The 20,718-nt window shown below is 42.4% G+C and overlaps 1 protein-coding gene across 1 annotated transcript; it reads left to right on the forward strand.

Moving 5' to 3' along the window:
- The first annotated feature begins 513 nt into the window (after positions 1 to 513).
- mrpl37 (mitochondrial ribosomal protein L37) lies at positions 514 to 17,486 on the forward strand. The gene is made up of 8 exons (XM_008433583.3): positions 514 to 1,035; positions 5,455 to 5,638; positions 13,589 to 13,704; positions 14,562 to 14,750; positions 14,826 to 14,980; positions 15,105 to 15,236; positions 16,999 to 17,073; positions 17,225 to 17,486. The coding sequence occupies exons 1-8, from the start codon at positions 654 to 656 to the stop codon at positions 17,300 to 17,302; spliced, it is 1,311 nt and encodes a 436-aa protein (XP_008431805.1). The 5' UTR covers positions 514 to 653; the 3' UTR covers positions 17,303 to 17,486.
- Positions 17,487 to 20,718: the final 3,232 nt, after the last annotated feature.

The following is a 20,718-nucleotide window of genomic DNA, read 5'->3' on the forward strand; positions in this document are numbered from 1 at the left end:
CTGCAAATGGGGCTACAGCAGCAGAGGAGACATTTAGGTCCCACATAGGAAGTGCTATGCTTTGCCTCGATAAGCTATTCTTAGAGATGATCCAAATACAAAGATAATTTTTTTGCCATGTATTCACACATTGTATGTTATTACATCCGGAAATTTCATGCATGCGAGAGAACAAAGACTATTTATGTTATCCATAGCATCGCTGCTGTGGTGTAACCGTTGACAAAATAAAACGTGGAGATGTAAGAATAATAATTTATCTGTTGTTTAGAAAGTAGGACAGCATAATAAAGATTAGTTTAACAAAAAGAGAAAATTTGCACATCTTTATTTCAAATAATCTGGACTTTAAAGGCCACATTATTTTTTTAAACCCATCTGTTTGCTTAATGATTGGCCAAACTCCGGGAGGGACTGAAATTATACATAAGGTTTTCTGGATCAGACTTCCATAATTTAGGGAGAACGGCCTCCGTAGGTTATGTGTAACGCCCCAGTCCTGTACGGGGCGCTAAAGGCTCCTGTAACCAGCAGCAGCTGATGAAGAAATGCCATCATGGCGGCCACCTGAAAGCATTTTAGTCTTTTAGTGAAGGCCACAGTTATCAAAAGAATTTTTAATCTTCCGAACACCGAAGAAGTTGGACCGCATCATGCTCCCAGAAGCGACACGCTATTTAAAAGCGACAGTTTCTCTATTTTCTCCAAATGTTTTCCTGAATGCTTCTAAGCTGTCCGCACATGGAGCACCAAGCAGCCTTCAGACTCGGAGGAACCTGAGAGTCAGCCGCTGCTTGGCAGCCAGGATACCCCCTCAGAAGAAACCCAGGGAGAAGGTGGAAATCCCGGGACTGGACATGGTGACTTACGGGGATCGAATGCACTATGTCCCCGGCCTGGCTAAGCCAGTTTTTCCTCCATGGGAGATGAGCTTCAAGGACCCGAGGTATTACAGGTCTCCACCCGCTCAGGAGATGGCGCTGTATAAAGACAAACCGTGCTATGTATTCAACCAGAGGACCAGCATACTGGAAGGTAGGCTGCTATTGTTTGACTGCCTTAAAACAAGCTATTAATAAGTCTGTCACAACAAGCAGTGAATCAATTAACAGCATAATAAATTAAAACGAGCTGGATAATTTCCACCTTCATGATTGCTTGTTTTTTTGGTGTTTTTAACTAACAAAAACTGGATGTCAAAAGTATTCCCCTTGGACTGCCGTAAAGCTAGCTGCCTCTTCGAAAAGCTGGCCCGCATACGATATTCACGTGCGCGACAGCTCAAGACATTTCGGTACCCCCATTTACGTGCTGCGTTCACAATAAAAGCTCACATCCGGTTCATGGTTGAGCTACTGCAAGTAGATTTCCAGCGGCGTCATGTTTAGACTTTGTATTTATGCTGTTGCAAAAAGAAATAATGTGTCGGAAATAATTGGGGAAATTAAGCAATACTGAAAAACTTTCTGTTTCTAGCGACTTCTCTCACTTCTAGGTGGCAGAGGGACACCTCTGGAACACAACCACCATGCCGGATCTGATGTTTAATTCCAAAATAAAACCCTATTAAAAGCACGTTTTTATCCACCGCCCCCCAAAGTTGCCGTGTTTATTGCTTAAACTCTGTAGTGACTTCTCTCACTTCTCGGTTGCAGAGGGACAGCTCTAGAACACAACCAGCAAATATCAACCCGATCTGATGTTTAGTTTTAAAATAAAAGCACGGCAACTTAAGGGGGAAAAGGCTTTTATTTTGGAATTAAACATATGTAGTTGACATTTGACCTCTTCTTGGGCTGCCACCTTATCGTGGTGGAGGGGTTTGAGTGTCCCAATGATCCTAGGAGCTATGCTGTCTGGGGCTTTATGCCCCTGGTAGGGTCACCCAAGGCAGACAGGTTCTAGGTGAGGAACCAGACGAAGCGCAGCCCGAAGACCCCTTATGATGGACACAAACTTTGGATCTGGCGTTCCTTCGCCTGGACGCGGATCACCGGGGCCCCACTCTGGAGCCAGGCCTGGAGGTGGGGCACGATGGCGAGCGCCTGGTGGCCGGGCTTTTACCCACGGAGCCTGGCCGGGCTCAGCCCAAAGAGGAGACGTGGGTCCCCCTTCCGATGGGCTCACCACCTGTCGGAGGGGCCAAAGGGGTCGGGTGCATTGTGCTATGGGCGGCAGCCGAGGGAGGGGACCCTGGCGGTCTGATCCTCGGCTGCAGAAGCTGGCTCTTGGGACGTGGAACGTCACCTCTCTGGTGGGGAAGGAACCAGAGCTAGTGTGCGAGGCTGAGAGGTTCTGGCTAGAAATAGTCGGCCTCACCTCGACACATGGCTCTGGTTCTGGAACCAGTCTCCTTGAGAGGGGCTGGACGTACTTCTTCTCTGGAGTTGCCCACGGTGAGAGGTGCCGGGGTGGAGTGGGCATACTTGTTGCCCCCCATCTGGGCGCCTGTACGTTGGGGTTCACCCCGGTGAACGAGAGGGTAGCCTCCCTCTGCCTACGGGTGGAGGGACGGGTTCTGACTGTTTGTGCTTACGGGCCAAACAGCAGTTCGGATTACCCACCCTTCTTGGAGTCCTTAGAGGGGGTACTGGAGAGTGCCCCTCCTGGGGACTCCCTTGTTCTACTGGGGGTGAGGGATGCTGTCAAGCTGAAGGAGTCCTACCGGGCCTTTTTGGCCTGTGGGACTCCAGAAGCAGCTGATGGGTACCGGCGGGCGAAACGGCATGCGGCTCGGGTTGCAAAAACTCGGGCGTGGGAGGAGTTTGGAAAGGCCATGGAGACAGACTTCTCCATGGCCTCAGACTTCCGTACGGCTTCGAGGCGATTCTGGTCCACCATCCGGTGCTGCACTATAAACAGTGCAGCACCAACACTGTTTATAGTGGGGATGGTGTGCTGCTGACCTCAACTCGGGACGTTGTGGGCCGGTGGGCGGAATACTTCAAAGACCTCCTCAATCCCACCAACATGCCTTCTGTTGAGGAAGCTGAGCCTGGGGACGTTGGGTTGGGCTCTCCAATCTCTGGGGACGAGGTCGCCGAGGTGGTGAAAAAGCTCCTCGGTGGCAGGACCCCGGGGGTGGATGAGATCCGCCCGGAGTTCCTCAAGGCTCTGGATGTTGCAGGGTTGTGTTGGCTCACGCGACTCTGCAATATCGCATGGACATCGGGGGCAGTTCCCCTGGACTGGCAGACTGGGGTGGTGGTCCCCCTGTTTAAAAAGGGGGACCGGAGGGTGTGCTCCAATTACAGGGGGGTCACACTCTTAAGCCTCCCTGGTAAGGTCTATTCAGGGGTCCTGGAGAGGAGGGTCCGTCGGTTAGGTTGAACCTCGGATTCAGGAAGAGCAGTGTGGTTTTCATCCTGGTCGTGGAACACTGGACCAGCTCTACACCCTCAGCGGGGTCCTGGAGGGTGCATGGGAGTTCGCCCAACCAGTCTACATGTGTTTTGTGGACTTGGAGAAGGCGTACGACCGTGTCCCTCGGGAGGCCTTTTGGGGGGTACTCCGGGAGTATGGGGTACAGGGCCCTTTGATACGGGCTGTCAGGTCCCTGTATGACCGGTGTCAGAGTCTGGTCTGCATTGCCGGCAGTAAGTCGGGCTCGTTTCCGGTGAGAGTTGGACTCCGCCAAGGCTGCCCTTTGTCACCGATTCTGTTCATTACTTTTATGGACAGAATTTCTAGGCGCAGCCGAGGTGTTGAGGGGATCCGTTTTGGTGGCCTTAGGATCGCATCTCTGCTTTTTGCGGATGATGTGGTCCTGTTGGCTTCATCGGAACGTGATCTGCAGCTCTCACTGTAGTGGTTCGCAGCCGAGTGTGAAGCGGCCGGAATGAGGCTCAGTGCCTCCAAATCCGAGGCCATGGTCTTGAGCCGGAAAAGGGTAGAGTGCCTTCTCCGGGTCAGGGGGGTCGTCCTGCCTCAAGTGGAGGAGTTTAAGTATCTGGGGATCTTGTTCATGAATGAGGGAAGAAGGGAGCGGGAGATCGACAGGCGGATTGGGGCAGCGTCTACTGTGAAGCGGGCGCTGTACCGGTCCGTTGTGGTGAAGAGAGAGCTGAGCCAAAAAGCGAAGCTCTCGATTTACCGGTCGATCTACGTTCCCACCCTCATCTATGGTCATGAGCTTTGGGTCATGACCGAAAGAACGAGTACAAGCGGCCGAAATGGGTTTCCTCCGCAGGGTGGCTGGGCTCTCCCTTAGAGATAGGGTGAGAAGCTCGGTCATCCGAGAGGGACTCAGAGTAGAGCCGCTGCTCCTCCACGTCGAGAGGAGCCAGTTGAGGTGGCTCGGGCATCTGGTAAGGATGCCTCCTGGATACCTCCCTGGTGAGGTGTTCCGGGCACGTCCCACCAGGAGAGAGGAGGGACGCTGGAGGGACTATATCTCTCGGCTGGCCTGGGAACTCCTTGGGATTCCTCCGGAGGAGCTGGAAGAAGTGGCTGGGGAGAGGGAAGTCTGGGCCTCTCTTCTGAAGCTGCTGCCCCCGCGACCCGACCCCGGATAAGCGGAAGAAAATGGATGGATGGATGGATGGATGGATAGTTGACATTTGCTGGTTGTGTTCCAAAGGTGTCCCTCTGCCACCCAGAATTATTTCCGATACATTGTTTCTTTTTGCAACTGCATAAATTCAAAGTCTAAACTTGAAGCCGCTGGAAACCTACTTGCAGTAGATCGAACATGAACCGGATGTGAGCTTTTACTCTGAAAGCAGCTCGTAAATTTGGGTGCCGTAACGTCTTGTGTCGTGGCGCACGTGAAAATCGAGTGCGGGCTGGCTTTACTGTCATTTTCGAAGAGGCGGCTAGCTTTCTACAGGCGGCTACCGCAGTTCCATATTTCTCAACTAGCCCATTTTTTGAAGGGGAAATCTGTTTACGGAGACTTCATGATCAATTTTATTTGTTGTTTCGGGTGTTTTGTTTTTTAATTTGGGATATTTAAAGGGTCTTCCAGTTCCAGCGAAAGATATTCGCTAGAAATAAAGGTCTATTGAAATTTGAGAGGGCGAACTGTCAAACGTGTTATGTAGCAGACCTAGCTGTTCATGTAAAAAAGTGTTGGATTTATGAATGGGGTTTTTTGTTCTGATCAGCTACATTTATCAGAACATGTTGCTGTTTTTTTAATCACATAGTGCTGTGAAAAATAACAGAACTTTTTAATAATTATTAATACTACCTATAAGGAAAATAAGATATTTAAAGCCTTTAACATAGCATTGTGTTTATCAAGTTGTACTTAAATATATGCAATGAAGTTTATTAAATGCATTGTAAACACTATAAAAGTTGAACTGTGATTTTAATGTGGAAACATTTCTGGAAATAGGCAAGGTTTTATTACTTGATAAACTATTGGTTCTAAAATCAGGATGAAGCATCAAGGCTGACCTGTGATTAGATTATTCCAGCAAAACTCCTTCCTTTTCACATGTGTTCTAGGTGTGCGCCAGGCTGCGTGGTTGACCAAAACCCACGTGAGACCTGGTCCTCTGCCTCACCTCATCTCTCTGGCTGCAAAGCCTGAAAACCAGCTGCCCGACCAGGACGAGCGCGTGCAGAACGCCATCAAACACTCACGGTTCTGGGACACAACGGAGCCACGGCCGAGAAAGGAGAAATACAGGTAGGCTCACTTATTAAAGGGGTTGAGATGCTGAGTACGCAGTTGAATATTCTGCCTCTGGCAGCTGAAGGAGGAACAGCTTATCCTGCTCTCTCCCGTCCTTACTGATAACTTTGCTTGTGAATTATTTTTAAAGTCACAATTTTTATGGTTTTATTCACATCATCGACATCATAACTGGATTACTTCAAACCTAAAGACCGGGAGATTTTCTCACTTTTATTTTTACCTCACTTTTCTTCACCTCCAAGTTGAACTAGGGCAAAATGCCCCCGTTCGACCCCAAGGACATTAGCAGTATTCTACAACGACTTCAGTTTTTAGAAACAAAGATTCAACGGCTGGAGGTGAACTTTGAGATCAACGCTACCTGTGGATATGAAACAACTCTTCCTCAAATCAGCGGAGAGGTCGTACACCCCGCACCAAGCAGCTCACCCTGGATCGCTCAGGGAGCCAAGCCGAAACAAAAGTCTCACACTGCAGATCCCATGAGACGACTAACGGGGAGAACCCCTCACCTGGATGAATGAGCCGAAACCCACCTTCAACCTCAACACCTGCTCCGCCAAAGAATAGCAAACAAGCAGCTGGAACCAAAACGACTACACCGAGCCCACTCCCAAGGACAAAGCGACCAGCCCGAGCCTCAAAACATCCTGACTCCGTGGGAATCCCACTGAAAAACAGATTTTCTGCACTTCAGCCTGAGCCTCTGAGTGAAAACCCACCTTCAAACATCAGCAATGAGGCTAAACCAACGCATCCACCGCACAAAGCTCCGAAGGACAAAGTGACCACCAGGAAGACGAAAGGTATGCCAAGAGTGCTGATTGTTGGAGATGAGGCAGTAAATGGAATCAGTCATGTTTGTAATCCCAAGAAAACAAGAGTGGTTTCTTTTCTTGGTGACACTGTATCTGATTTGACCCGCAAAGTGCTCTCTCTAACCACTGATCAGCCAAACATTGAGACTTTAGTTGTGCATGTTGGAGCCAATGATCTGGCAAAGCAAAAATCCGAGATTCTGAAAAAGGACTTTAATATTCTTCTGGACACTATGGGAAAATTAAAAACAATTCCACAACCTCAATGGGGAGACGAAAAACATTCCAGGCTGCTTATGATAAACAAATGGCTGATTAAAACCTGCTCTGCCAGCTCAGTGACCTTCATCGATAACCTCTGGATCTACTGGCAGCGCTTTCACCTCTTTGGAAGAGGAGGACGCAATCTTGACAAACACGGAATAAGGCTGCTCACTGCAAACATTTTTCATTTTATCAACAAGATCAACAATGTGACCATCGCTTCAGAAGAACAGGCTCAAGGATGTCTGACTAGGATGGAGCCCTCCGCATATCAAGAACAAACTATTCCAATACAAACTGATAAAACATCGGCTGTGAACAGAATGACTGGTTCCCCTCCTCCTTCCCCCATCCCATATCTTTCCACCCTCCCTTCTCCTTCCCCCCTCCCTCTCTGCTCCTACACTCATTCACAAGATCAGAGTTTCTCAGGAAGTGAATCACTAAAGAGAGTCGGGCTGCACCTGAGCCGCCTGAAAATGCTGGTGGAGAATTCAGGTCAGAGAGAAAGACGGACGGACTCTTTCTCCTCCTAGCTGGATAGTATGGATCAACAGGTTCGCCTCGGCACGACTCTCACTTCATCTAAGCCACCTGCCTCTGACCTCCCTGAAGATCCAGCACTCTGCATTTCTGAGGTCTGAGACCGGGGTCCAGATATTATCCTTACACCCGTCTTCCTCCAGAATGTGTCTGGCCCCCCAACATTGCATAGCAGGACAATACCTGTCCGGATCACTACAAGAACAGTTACAAAAAACATGGCTGAATGACAATAATGAAGCAATCGTACTAATTGAATCAACGCCTCCTACGTACAATTTTTTAAGTGAAAATAGAAAACACAAAAAAGGAGGAGGCGTGGCTTCAATATTTAAGAATACCATAAACTAGTAAAATCTCTTTGGGTAATTTTATGTCTTTTGAATATCTTGGAATCGAGGTAAAAGGCCACAAACGAACTTTGACACTAACTCTATACAAAACACCAACATATGTGGAAAATTTCTTTACGGACTTGAATGAGCTTCTATCTCTCATATGTATTGATTATTATTAATAATTGTCGGTGATTTCAACATTCATGTTGACAACCCCAAAAAAGCTCTTTAATATATTAGAGAGTTTTGGTTTAACACAACATGTCAAACAAGCAACACACTCAGGGACACACACTGGACCTGGTTATCAGTAAGGGTGTGAATATTTCCAATGTCTCTGTAACTGATGTCGCCTGTCGGATCATTTTGCTGTTTTCTTTGACAGTTTTTATCCGTTAACCCACTTGGACAAAAAGCTACTATCACAAAACGTACTTTCACAGAAAACACAGCAGAAACATTTAATCAAATCTACTCTTCTTCCTCACTCTTAAGTTATAGTGACGTAGATAAGTTGGTGGATGATTTTCAGTGCAAACTTTCAGATATCATTGATTACATTGCCCCCACTAAAGTGAAGGTTGTGACTGGTAAGAAGAAATCTCCATGGAGAAATGCACAAACAGTTCAATCTGCAAGACAACTCTGCTGCAGGGCCGAACGGAAATGGCGTAAAGGTCAACTGCACGTTTATTATGACATCTACAAGGAAAGACTATGTAACTATCACACAACACTAAAACATGCCAGAGAGGCTTTCTTTGCAGATGTCATAAACAAAAACACTAACAACTCTCGAGCTTTATTTGCCACTGTTGACAGGCTCACAAATCCTCCAATGACGTTGCCACCTGAACTTCAATCTATGCCGCAACAAGTTTTCAAGTTTCTTTTGTTCTTTTCAAAAGATCAGAGGATTAATCTGCACATCCACTCCAAAGACAGTACCAATGCTGTGCCCAAACAAAACAAATGCAGGAAAAATGACCCAATTTCAACTACTAAATTATAAAACCTAGAAGAAATTATAAGTCAATTAAGCTCCAGTTCCTGCTGTCTGGATGTCCTACCCACACATTTCTTTAAGAAAGTCCTGTGTTGCTAATGATCTGATCCAAATAGTAACTCATCGCTCTCTTCAGGTGTTTTCCCCCAGGCTTTGAAAACAGCAGTCAAACCACTTATAAAAAACAATCTGGACAAATCACTACTGCAGAATTACAGGCCGATCTCCAACCTCCCATTCATCAGCAAAATTATTGAAAAAGCTGTTTTTAAACAATTAAATAACTTCCTAACAATAACAAACTGCTTTGACTCCTTCCAGTCTGGTTTTCGTGCTCACCACAGCACGGAGACGGCCCTTGTAAAAGTGTTCAATGACATCCATATAAATACAGACTGTGGAGAACCACAGTGCTGGTTCTGTTGGACCTCAGTGCAGCTTTCGACACTGTTGACCACGACATTTTACTGAATCGACTGGAGAGTTGGGTCGGACTCTCCGGTCCAGTGCTCAACTGGTTTGAATCTTACATAAAGAACAGGGATTTCTTTGTTTCAATCGGAAACTTCTCATCAGAGAGGTCAAAGGTCACATGTTGGGTACCCCAAGGTTCAATCCTAGGACCCCTTCTTTTCAATATTTATATGCTCCCACTGGCTAAGATTATAACAGGACATAGGATTAGCTACCACAATTATGCGGATGATACACAGCTTTACATCACGATGTCACCAGGTGACTCTGAACCCATCCAATCACTGAATAGATGCTCAGAACAGATCAATGTGTGGATGTGCCAAAACTTTCTCCAGCTGAACAGAAACAAAACTGAAGTTATTATTTTTGGACCTAAAGAGGAGCAAACTAGAGTCAATGCACAGCTTCAGTTATTACAACTAAAAACCAGCGATCAGAACAAAACCTGGGGAGTAATGATGGACTCTGACCTCTGACCTGAACCTTCAGAGCCACATAAAGACAGTCACAAAGTCGGCCTTCTATCACCTGAAGAACATCTTCCAGGATTAGAGGACTTATGTCTCAGCACGATCTAGAGAAACTCATCCATGCATTTATCTTTAGCCGCATTATTATTGCAGCAGCGTCTTCACAGGTCTGTCTAACAAATCAATCCTCCAGCTGCTGCTGATGTTCTCACTAAAACCAGGAAGATGGAGACATAACACCAGCTCTAAAGTCCCTACACTGGCTCCCTGTAGCTCAGAGAATAGACTTTAAAATACTGTTAGTTTATAAATCACTGAATGGTTTAGCACCACAATACATTAAAGATCTATTACTGTACCAACTGTCTAGACCCCTCAGATCTTCTGGTTCTGCTCTGCATCCCCAGAACCAGAACCAGACGAGGAGAAGCAGCATTCAGTTTCTATGCACCACAGATTTGGAACAAACTTCCAGAAAACTGTAAAACAGCTGAAACACTGGGTGCCTTTAAATCTCAACTTAAAACCCACCTGTTTAGAGTTGCTTATGGCTAAATTAGGGTTAGAGTGGGTTTTGATGTCTTCCATGTTTTTATGTCTTTAATGTTTTTAATTTATTTTTCTTTCTTTTCGACGTTTTAATGATGTAATGTTTTTTTATTTTTTATTTTTTTACCTCTTTCTCACTGTTTATTTTTGTTTTTATTTTAATGATGTAAAGCACTTTGAAATGCCTTGCTGCTGAAATGTGCTGTACAAATAAAATTTGATTGATTCTAAACAGGTGGGATTTTTTTCAAAACCTTCAGGAAACCATTCTGAACCATGGAAGATTATTTCTGTTCTGTTTTCATGAGGAATGAATGACACAAAATGAAAAGATTAATTAATGGACATGATTGTAAAGGGGCAACATTAGAGTGGACTGCTAACCAACTACTTTGTTTTTAAGGGGAAACAAAAGACCTGAGCATACTCACCACACCACATGTGGATAAAGAGAATAAGAAGAAAAGACAACAGAACCCATTTAGAGAGGAAGGTTTTCTGTTCAGGCATATTGAGACTTAAGCATCATGGAGAGATGTTCCAGAGCACTGATTATTACTGATAAACATCTGCCTATAGACCATCAGATAACTGTACTGGTCATGTAACGCGTCAGAACAGTTCATTGATATTCCCTGAAAGAGTGAACTTTGACCCCTCATACAAGTAGAGATGAATTAACTGGCTGATACACTAAAAAACAGAAATCGGTATCAAGGATTATCAATAGAAAGTGGATAGCAGGCTCTGCAGGTGTGGTTGTAGTTTTATATCCCACCAGAAAATGAAAAGATTTCCAGGTTGCTCCTGTTTATGAATCAAACCAAACGTCTGTAATCTTATTTTGTTATGCTTCTCTTAAAATAAGGTGCATTAATGACATACTGTTTGTTGTTGCATCAAGCAAATTAAAGCAGTGGGTGAATTCAGTTTAGATTTATTCACTAAACATAAGATAATTGTTTTCCCAGTATTTGACCTGCTGGTCAGCGGTCAGTGCCGTTCCAGAACAAATTGGCTGGTTCTGACTGAGAATGAATTGTCATAATTAAAATGGTAAGTACTCGTGGTATTTGTACTAAACTTTGAAAAGTATCCTCCATATTCACCGTATTGGTCCTGCTCTATGTTGTAGCATGATTGGTTTCTTCCAAACACAAATATACTTAAAAAACTAATTTAAGCAGTGGAAGTACGTCGTTACTGTACTTAAGTACAATTTTCGTGTATCTGTACTTTACTTAAGTAGATTTAATAATGGATACTTTCTACTTTTACTCCACTACATTTTACAGTAAGTATCTGTACTTTCTACTTCACTACATTTCTACAAAACTGTCGCGTTACTCGTTACATCCAAGTCTCGTTGCGCTTTTTTTCCGTTAAAATGTGAAGTTCAGGGTCTTAAGGTGGCGCCGTAAAATCCCAGCAATAACGTGACTTAGTGTCTGTTGTCACCCATCGGCTCCACCTTTACTCGCACGCGGAGCTCCAGACATGCGCAGTGGTTTCCTCTAATCGTCAGTAATATAATAGCGCTGCATAAATCATAAGATATGGCGACACGTAAAATCAGCAGCGCTTCGCTTTCACAGATGGTGGGACTTCGTCCAATTTTTAACGTCACCTTGAAGGAAACCTTAAAGAAAGGTAAGCTCTGTGGACGTGATGCTAGCAAAGCTAGCTGTACTGAGACACATGTTGCATCTGCGATGAAAAAAAGTTGTCACTCATGCGGCTGAATTACTGTGTGGGGGTTTTGACTGAGGTGTCGCAGATATGGGACAACGCTGTGACCAAAGTGCAATATAGTGATATGACATTCATGGACGATCCGATTCTTCTGGACGGATCTTGACCAAGTCCTATAGTACTGAAGCCTCACTGAGAGCCGTTCTTTGTTCTTGTAATGCTCTGCGTACACTGCAGTAGCTATTTTATTTCATTAAAATATATTTATATTTAATTGGTGAATAAATAAAACAAGAACATAAGAACACAGAGCATGATCATTGCTCTTTGTTTTCATCACCTGTCATGGTGGCAGACGTTGCAGCAGGAGGGAGGATGAGAACAGTCACGGTGCTCCTCCTGCTTGGTTCTACTTCCTCCTGCTTGGTTACTTCTTGCTTATTGGGCCTTGGACAGTGTTCATAGTTGAGCGTTGTTAATTGCTATGTTTAATGGTGCAGACAATTATTATTTCTGACATTGGCAATATGGGCAACCGCTCAGGGTGTTATTTTTTTACTTACTTACTTTTTTAGGGATGGCAGGAGACCTCTGTGTATTGTGGCACAGAGATGAAAGCAAAACAGAATGAAGAAGAGTTTGAATTGTCACTGGTTAAATTTATTTCAGCTCTAAGTATTTAATATCTAGATGGGAAAGTGAATCTTTCAGATCAATTTGAGAAGCAGTTTTGATAGGTGCACTTAATGTTATTGTCATGTAGCGCGGGGTGCTGGTTTTGATTTGGTCTTGGGTTCAGTGGTCTAGACTACAACTCTGCTACGAGGCTCCTTGGTTCCATGTCCTCCTCTGCCAGTTGGATTTCTTTCAAAATAAATGTGTGGCAAAAAAGTGAAGTTTATGTTATGTTAGGACAGGAGACGAGATGTTTCCATCCCTGAAATTATGATGCATAGAATCATATATCTAAGTCTAAACTATGTTACAGAGTAAACGCAATAAAAACATGTTTTATCTGTGGCATATCAGTACACTTAATAATATTAGTGATTAGGTAATGCATTCAGCAAGTACTTTTACTTTTAATACTTAAGTATTTTTAAAAACCAGTACTTTTTTACTTTTACTTAAGTAAAATGTTAATGTGGTACTTTGACTTTTACTTAAGTACATTTTTTGAGTACTTTCTCCACCACTGAATTTAAGTGATTATAATTATCAGCATCTCAACTTAATAACTAAAGATCAGGATAAGAACGTCTTTGAATAGAAAGAAATATAAATCTGACTCGCCCACTATCATCATAGACAGGAAATACAGACTGAAATACAACTGAGATGAACCAGCACTTAAACACAAATGATTTGTGGTTCATTGAATTGTGCAAAAGTCTTGATATCTTGTGTTGTACATGCGAGTTGATTCATGCCCTAGTTTAACGTAACCTGTGGACTTCAGCACTTCCCCTGCAGAAAAGCCCCTTGTTCATTTTATTGTGTTAAAATGTTTCCCTAAAACTCTTTCAGGTTTGGACTTCAACACAGAGCGTGGGAAAACAAGCTGGAATTTTACTCAACATTTTGGATTAAAAAGAGTCTACTGCTTTTTCCACAAATTTGCACTGTAATCTGAACTCATTCTTAGAAATATATGGGTAACACTATTAGTTTGAGATGATCAGATCATGCATCATAACAGCAACTGGTCATGGGATCTTTAAAATTCAGCCTTTGAAAGAACAACATTGTAATATACTTACTCTCCCTGTGTGTGTATTCTTTAGCAACACTCTGCTCCTCAATCTGCTGCACCTCTGTGGGTCCCTGCAGCTCACTCACCCAGCTGTTGGAAGGAGGATCCTTGCAGAGAACTACTCATTAGCAGCTACCTGGAAACGAGGTATATCTGCATGACACAAACATGAAGCCATTTCATTTGGCCAACTTCACCAAGCCTGTGCCAGCGACTGAATGGGTAGAATTTTATTACCAAGACACTTTGTCTTGGTAAAACAGTGTCTTCAGTCAGAGGCTTCTTCTTCAAATTTGCTGTAATACAGACTGCTACAGGAGATCTTTGCTGCCAACATCCATCACCATCTATAATAACTCTTTGAAGAATCTAAATTGATGAGTTACAACAGCATTTAATTTCCCTTTGGGATCAATAAAGTATTTTTCAATTTGAAAATCTATAAGATTAACTATGAACTCCTACAATTCCTCTATGTCATGATCCTCTCAGGGGGACGGGACGCCCCCTGGATGGTGGTAGGGGAAATGCTGTGAGTTTCAAGCAAAATATTTAGTCAGCAGGCCTAATGCTTAAGCTAATATTTAGTTAGCAAGTCAAATAATGAGTTAAAAATTAATTTCACTTCAGACTAAATATTTAGTTAACAAGCAAAATATTTATTTTGAAGCTAAATGGTTAGTTAGCAATCCTTAGTTTGAAGCTAAATATTCAACTCAGAGCTAAAAATCTAGCACAACAATAATCTTAGCAGAGTAAATGACAAGGCAACTGAAGCATTATATCATATGACACTATGCAGAACTAAAGCAGGTAAACCTCACATCAGTGAAACATGTCTGACTGGCACAGGAAGTACAGCAGCAACAAAAGACTCAGGAGTGGAGTACAGGGTTATCGTGTGGTTATCGCTCGCTCGATGCCTGGATCTGGAACTGGGTCAACTCACAGACTGTTGTTGCTTAATTTTTTAAGCTATCCTCTGTGTCCTGCTTGCCTGTCAGGTGAGGACCTGTTCCAGATCAGAGGTCGGAATGGTTTGCTACACTGCAGCATGGATCCTCTTCCTCGGATCTGCGGGGAACAGGAAGTGTTAGAGACATCAGATCAGGTCCTGGAAAGCTTCTATCCCGTCTCACCCACCATCGACCTTCAACAAGTTAGTGTGTACAAAGAGGAGATGAACTGCACAGGTGAGTCTTCTCCAGGTTTCTCTGAGATGGAGCTCAGCTGGTCCAGTTGTAATCAACTCTCTCCCATTGGCTCAGGTTTTAAGGGAGAATACCCTTATCCTCATGCCCACACACTTTACTTCCTGGAGACATCTGATCCTAACTGTCAGCTCCACCCAGAGCAGTTCAGAGCCAAGATGATCATGTTCACCTTTGGAAATGCTTTGGCACGTGCACACAAACTGTACGGGGTAAGGGTATAGAAAGAAACGCACAGGCCAAACTGTCAGAGCGCTCACTGTTTCTCCTTAGTCTTGATAATTCATCTGTTTTACACAACGTGTGTGTGCGTTTATGTGTATGTGTGTGTCTCAGACACAGCCACAGAGCCTGTTGGAGCGTCCCATAACTGTACAGGCAGTGGGGACCAACGGCAGAATTTTCCAGTTCCTGGTATTCCAGCTCAACACCACGGATCTCTCTGGAGATGACGGCATCAAGAATCAGGTCGGTTGAATGTTCTCTGGAGTTTCCATGGACTCATTACAAAGTAAAGGAAAGAGAAAAAATGCCAGTCTCTGTAAGACGGATTAAAACGGAAAGGTTTGAATAATCATTTTTGGTGACATGTTTACTGTTAAAATGCTGCGAATATGGAAGTGTTATGATTCAGGACACTGGAGTTAAATCTGTGAGTCAGGTGGGATTTAAAGTGTAAAGAATTGTGCTTTAAAAAATAGAAAAAGGGTTTTTGATTCCAACAGAGTTCATTCAGCTGAAATTTTTTTTCACATTTTGTCATTTTGCAAGTGAGAAGAAAAAGTGACAATTAAATTCATAAACACTTTATTTATTAAAAAAGGAAAAATTAAACATTGTTGTAACTCATATCATCCAGAGTCATTGTGGATAATTATGCTGAGATCCTCTGTAGCTTTCAGTGTTAATGTGGAGAGACTGACGGCCGTTGTTGTATGGTGTTATGACATTCTAATAGCTCAATTTCTGTTCAGCAGAGATGATATTCCACAGCAACATGTCCTGGATGACACCGTTAGTTGTTAGAAAACTCTGCTAATCCACCTCATTTGCTTTTGCTGCTCCTCTTTAAATCCCTGCCTGGTCAGAAACGGGTCACTCTTGAAAAAGAGATTATAGATCTCAATGAGGTTCTTATCTTTTTAAATAGAGGTTATTGATAAATCTGGCAGAGAGATGTTGGATATGATCTTGGAAGAGATGGTTTGAACATCTATCTATCTATCTCTCTCTCTCTCTCTCTCTCTCTCTCTCTCTCTCTCTCTCTCTCAAAAGGTCAGATGCTAATCAGTTGCTCCTAGCTGTAAAAAATGACACCTTGTTGCTGCAGTTACACATCATAGCTGTCCAAACATAAAAATGTAAAAGCTGAAATCCAAAAATTATCCTAACATGCAATTCCTCAACCAAAATATTATGAACAAGTCAACAAAATGAAAAAAATCAGAATTAATGTAACAGAGCTCCTAACATGCTGCCACAATGAATGGCACAATCCTACAATCATGAGCATAATTCTCTATTCAATGTAGACTTTTCCAACTTTTAGAGTTGCTATACCTCATCACACTAGCAGAGGTGCACAGGAAAATCCACAGCTTTAAGTAAATATTGCTCCAGCATTGATCCTCATAACATTTCACACCGTAGCGCGTCAGTTTGATCTCCAGCTAAGCCAAGCAAGCGCTGTATTGTTTTTCAACATGCTAAATCAGCTTCTATGTAATTGGCACAACTATGAGACACTAGCTAACAACCCCTTGGACAAATTGTGTTTTTTGAGACTGCGACATGTCTAGTCACTGCCATGGAACTTTCTCAAGTACTACTCAGACCTTGGAGCAATGACCCAGTAGTAATGGTACTAGCTCATGCTACCCTGTGCAGACTCTCTGTCAGCACTGATGAAAAATCACTTATCTCAGAATACCAGAACTAATCCTACTTACTGACAGTTTCCAGCTGCCCAAACTGCTTTCTGATTATTTGAGCTAATAATTATTTGACCACTTGGAGGCACAACAAGACCATTGAACTTTTATGCTCAGATCAGTTGCTCCTTAAATATGGTAAAACAATAAGTAAAAGTTAACTGTCCTGATGCAGTGGAAGACTGTGAACTGCACCCACTTCATCTGCTTTATTTGGTGATGTTACTCCAGGAACCAGCTGCAGACTAATTCCTAACCTTCAGTTAAATGTTTTTCCTCTGTGTTTTTGTCCGCTGTAGGCGTGGTTGGATGAAGATGTTGAGCTGTATGATTTTGCAAAGGTACGACCCTTCATCAAGAGAAAAGAAGTGAAGGTAGGAAAATCCAGCTTCCAGTTTAGTGTCTGTAACTAGTATGTTTTTCACATGTTGAAGAGTCATCTCCATATTGTAACTGGTTTCATTACATGCATCAGAAGAGGTGTGGGTGGTGAACACTGATGTTAACAGAGGCTCTTCTTTTCAGGTCCCAGCTGGCCTGGCAGGATACAAACCAGAAACATTCAGCAAATTCCTGGCGCTGTTCCTCCACGGAGCGGCTTAGGACTGCTGCTCACCTCACTCACTTGATTATGTTTGCATATGAGCACATTATTAGCAGAGAGTTGCTGCTTGTCAAGTATGGGATGCAGAATTAAATGTTAACTTTGATTAACTGAATTACTTCCCATTTTCTGCCTCCATCCGTGTGTAAGAGTTTAATAAATAAAATTGGGTTCAGGATTGAATCTTGTATCACTCAAATAAAGGAGAACTAAAATCTCATTTAATGAAGACCTTATTACCAAAGGTGACGGCATTAATGGATTTAGCTTAAGAGGCACAATGCAAATCAATCATATTTTATTTGTATAGCACATTTTAGCTGCAATATATTTCAAAGTGCTTTACATCATAACAAACACAAAAACATTAAGCCATGCAACATTGACTCAACAATCTAAACATTACATTAAGTCAGTACCATCATTAAATTTGTAATTGATTATGTTTCAAATAAAACTCTAACCAGCTGGGTTTTAGTCAAGATTTAAAGGAAGTCAGTGTTTCAGCTGGAAGTTTGTTCCAGATTTGTGGTGCATAGAAGCTGAATGCTGCTTCTCCTCGTTTGGTTCTGGTTCTGTGGATGCAAAGAAAAACCAGAACCAGAACCTGAGGGATCTGGAAGGTTGGTACAACAGCAGATCTTTAATGCATTGTGGTGCTAAACCATTCAGTGATTTATAAACTAACAGTATTTTAAAGTCTATTCTCTGATCTACAGGGAGCCAGTGTAGGGACTTTAGAGCTGGTGTTATGTCTCCATCTTCCTGGTTTTAGTGAGAACATCAGCAGCAGCTGGAGGATTGATTTGTTGGACAGACCTGTGAAGACGCTGCTGCAATAATCAATGCAGCTAAAGATGAACGCAAATATGAGTTTCTCTAGATCGTGCTGAGACATCAGTCTTTTAATGTTCTTCAGGTGATAGAAGGCCGACTTTGTGACTATGAAGGTTCAGGTCAGAGTCCATCTCTACTCCCATACAAAATAATCTCTAAGGCCTTGACATCCCATGGAGTTCAGTTAACTTCATCATCAATACATGGATGGAATATGGCCCGTGTGTAAATGTGTTTCTCAGCAGTAGGCCCTAGAGGCTTGCAAAGGTAGAATGTCAAATGAATGCAGCAAGATCCTGGAAGACAGTTTCCATCTAAAAGAAATGTGGCTTCAGAGAACATTTATTTTCCATCAAGACAACGACCCGAAGCAGAGCCCAAGCCATGTATGCAAGCCAAGCGGCTGCTTGGGTCCCCAACACCACCAAAGGGCCTCCAGGAGCATTATGTGACATATTTTGTAGTGTTTGCATGTTTTGCTTTTCAGATCTGCTCCAAATGCTAAACCTAACTTGTGTACAGTAAATTCAGTGTTTACAGATGTTCCTTTTACATAATCAACGTAACATGCCACACTTAATTAATTAGAGCATCTTTGCCTGCTTGCTACTCTTCTAGGTTTAAAATCATCAGCAGAATGATGTAGGCTAATTACAAATGACACTAGTAATAGTAGATACAGTTTCATGCATAGTGCAATCTGCAGCTAAAGCTACAGCGAGATGGGTTGAAAACAAGGTGGATGTTATGGAGGGGCCCAGTCAAAGCTCAGATCTCAATCCAGTAGAGAATTTGTGGCTGGATATGGACAGGATTGTTCACAGCTGACCCCATGCAACCTGACAAGTTTGATCTGTTTAGCAAGAAGGATGGAAGACACACAGCCCAGATATTTGCTTTTCAGTGATATTTGAATTAATGGAATGCTCCTGTATTTGTAGAGAAATAAATGTAAAGTTATAGATGTGGTCAAGCAAAACACATAGTTAATTTTAACCATTGCTGGTTTCTGCTTAATCATAAAACGGTTTGTGTCAAAGGTGAATTCAAAAGTGATCAAGAGTATAAAAGTGGGTCTAATTGGGCAGAGCCTCTAAATGTATTTAAGGCTTCAGCCCAAATCTGTGACTTCACATTACAGCTCTAACCGTCAACAGGCAGTATAGGTACATTATACACTTTCTGAATCCTTAGTCTTGAGTATTTCAGTTGTGCATATACATCTGGGTTAAAAGAAGTATGTCTAGTTTTGGCAAAAAGTGTATTATTTTTTGGTTTAACAATCTAGTGACCTCTGTGTTGGTCAAAGCATTTAAGTCAAGGGGAAGAGGGTCCCTTTTAAGATGATACTATCAAGAAATTGATATCTACCTTTTTACAAAACTAAACATGACTAAACTAGATATGTCGCAGTTTAAAAAAACACGAGTTGTCCAAGGGATTCTTAACTTCATGTGGTGATAACATTAAGTTAATTTCATGTAGTTAACTTGCCTATGACTAAGCTACCACTTTCAAAGAGCTGTCATAAACAAAATATTATCGACGCGTGTATCTTTTCAAAAATCAATGGCTAAGCTTTCACCCTGAGATGGACCAACACAAATAGTCATGTCTATGGTCAAAACAACGATAGCTACTAGCTAACAATAATGTTTCATAAAAAAAAAAAAGATTTGGGGAGATGTCTGTTGGTTTATAATCAATAATATATAATGATTTTGTTTTACATTAGAATAATATTGTCGTTGGGTTTTCAAGTATTAAAAATAATTTTTTAATTGATTTGATTGTATTTTTTGCAGTTTTTTTTATTCACACATGTAAATTCAATATTTAATCCCTTATTTGTGACTTTTAAAATTGACCTATTTACTACTTTCAGGTACCATTTCATTCAAAAATCTGTGGGGGAATTAAAACACCCAGTGCATGATCTAACTTCAATTTCTGTACATGATGCTCTAACCATAGACATAATATAAGAGTAGAGCCCGCATTGGCTGCTCCGGCGCAGGAAATACGGCGGCCATCTTGGAGAGGTATAGCCTCCGACTTTGCTCAACCAAAACAGCAGAAGATGCCTCAACACTGAGGGATATTGCTGTTCGGATCGATGGACTATTGATGTGAGGCTCCACAGAGAACATTTCACAAGTAAGATGGACATATTATTGTGTATATATTGTGATTAGAATATTACTTTACTGTATTTATGACCACCAGTGAGATACCAGCTAATATTAGCTACAGTGCTTGGTGTAATACGGGTTCAGCCGCAGAACTGAGATTCTGTAAATCTAAAAAAATAATTATTCTCTAACATTGACTTAGATTATCTGACACAAGAGCCTATATTAGAAATGAAACAATATAACACATATTATAAAACTTATATTATGTGTTATAACATTCACCAACAAAGTTTACACAGGTGGTAAAGACTATTATTTATATGTATTTCTTTCACTAGTAAGATACATCCTAAATCTTCAGCTTTTGTTTTGAAAGTTTCCTAAAGACACGATGTGAGGGAGAAGAGGGAGAATCTATAAAGAGAGACGGATTCACTGCAGGA

This window comes from Poecilia reticulata, chromosome 17 (assembly GCF_904066995.2).
Source record: "Poecilia reticulata chromosome 17, P_reticulata-male-v2, whole genome shotgun sequence".
NCBI lineage: Eukaryota > Metazoa > Chordata > Actinopteri > Cyprinodontiformes > Poeciliidae > Poecilia > Poecilia reticulata.

Excerpts from the sequence above, each read along its gene's own strand:
- mrpl37 (XM_008433583.3), top strand. The coding sequence starts at position 654 with ATGCTCCCAGAAGCGACACGCTATTTAAAAGCGACAGTTTCTCTATTT. Across the intron at positions 5,639-13,588 it reads CCGAGAAAGGAGAAATACAG|CAACACTCTGCTCCTCAATC; the intron begins GTAGGCTCACTT and ends TGTATTCTTTAG. Across the intron at positions 15,237-16,998 it reads ATGACGGCATCAAGAATCAG|GCGTGGTTGGATGAAGATGT; the intron begins GTCGGTTGAATG and ends TGTCCGCTGTAG.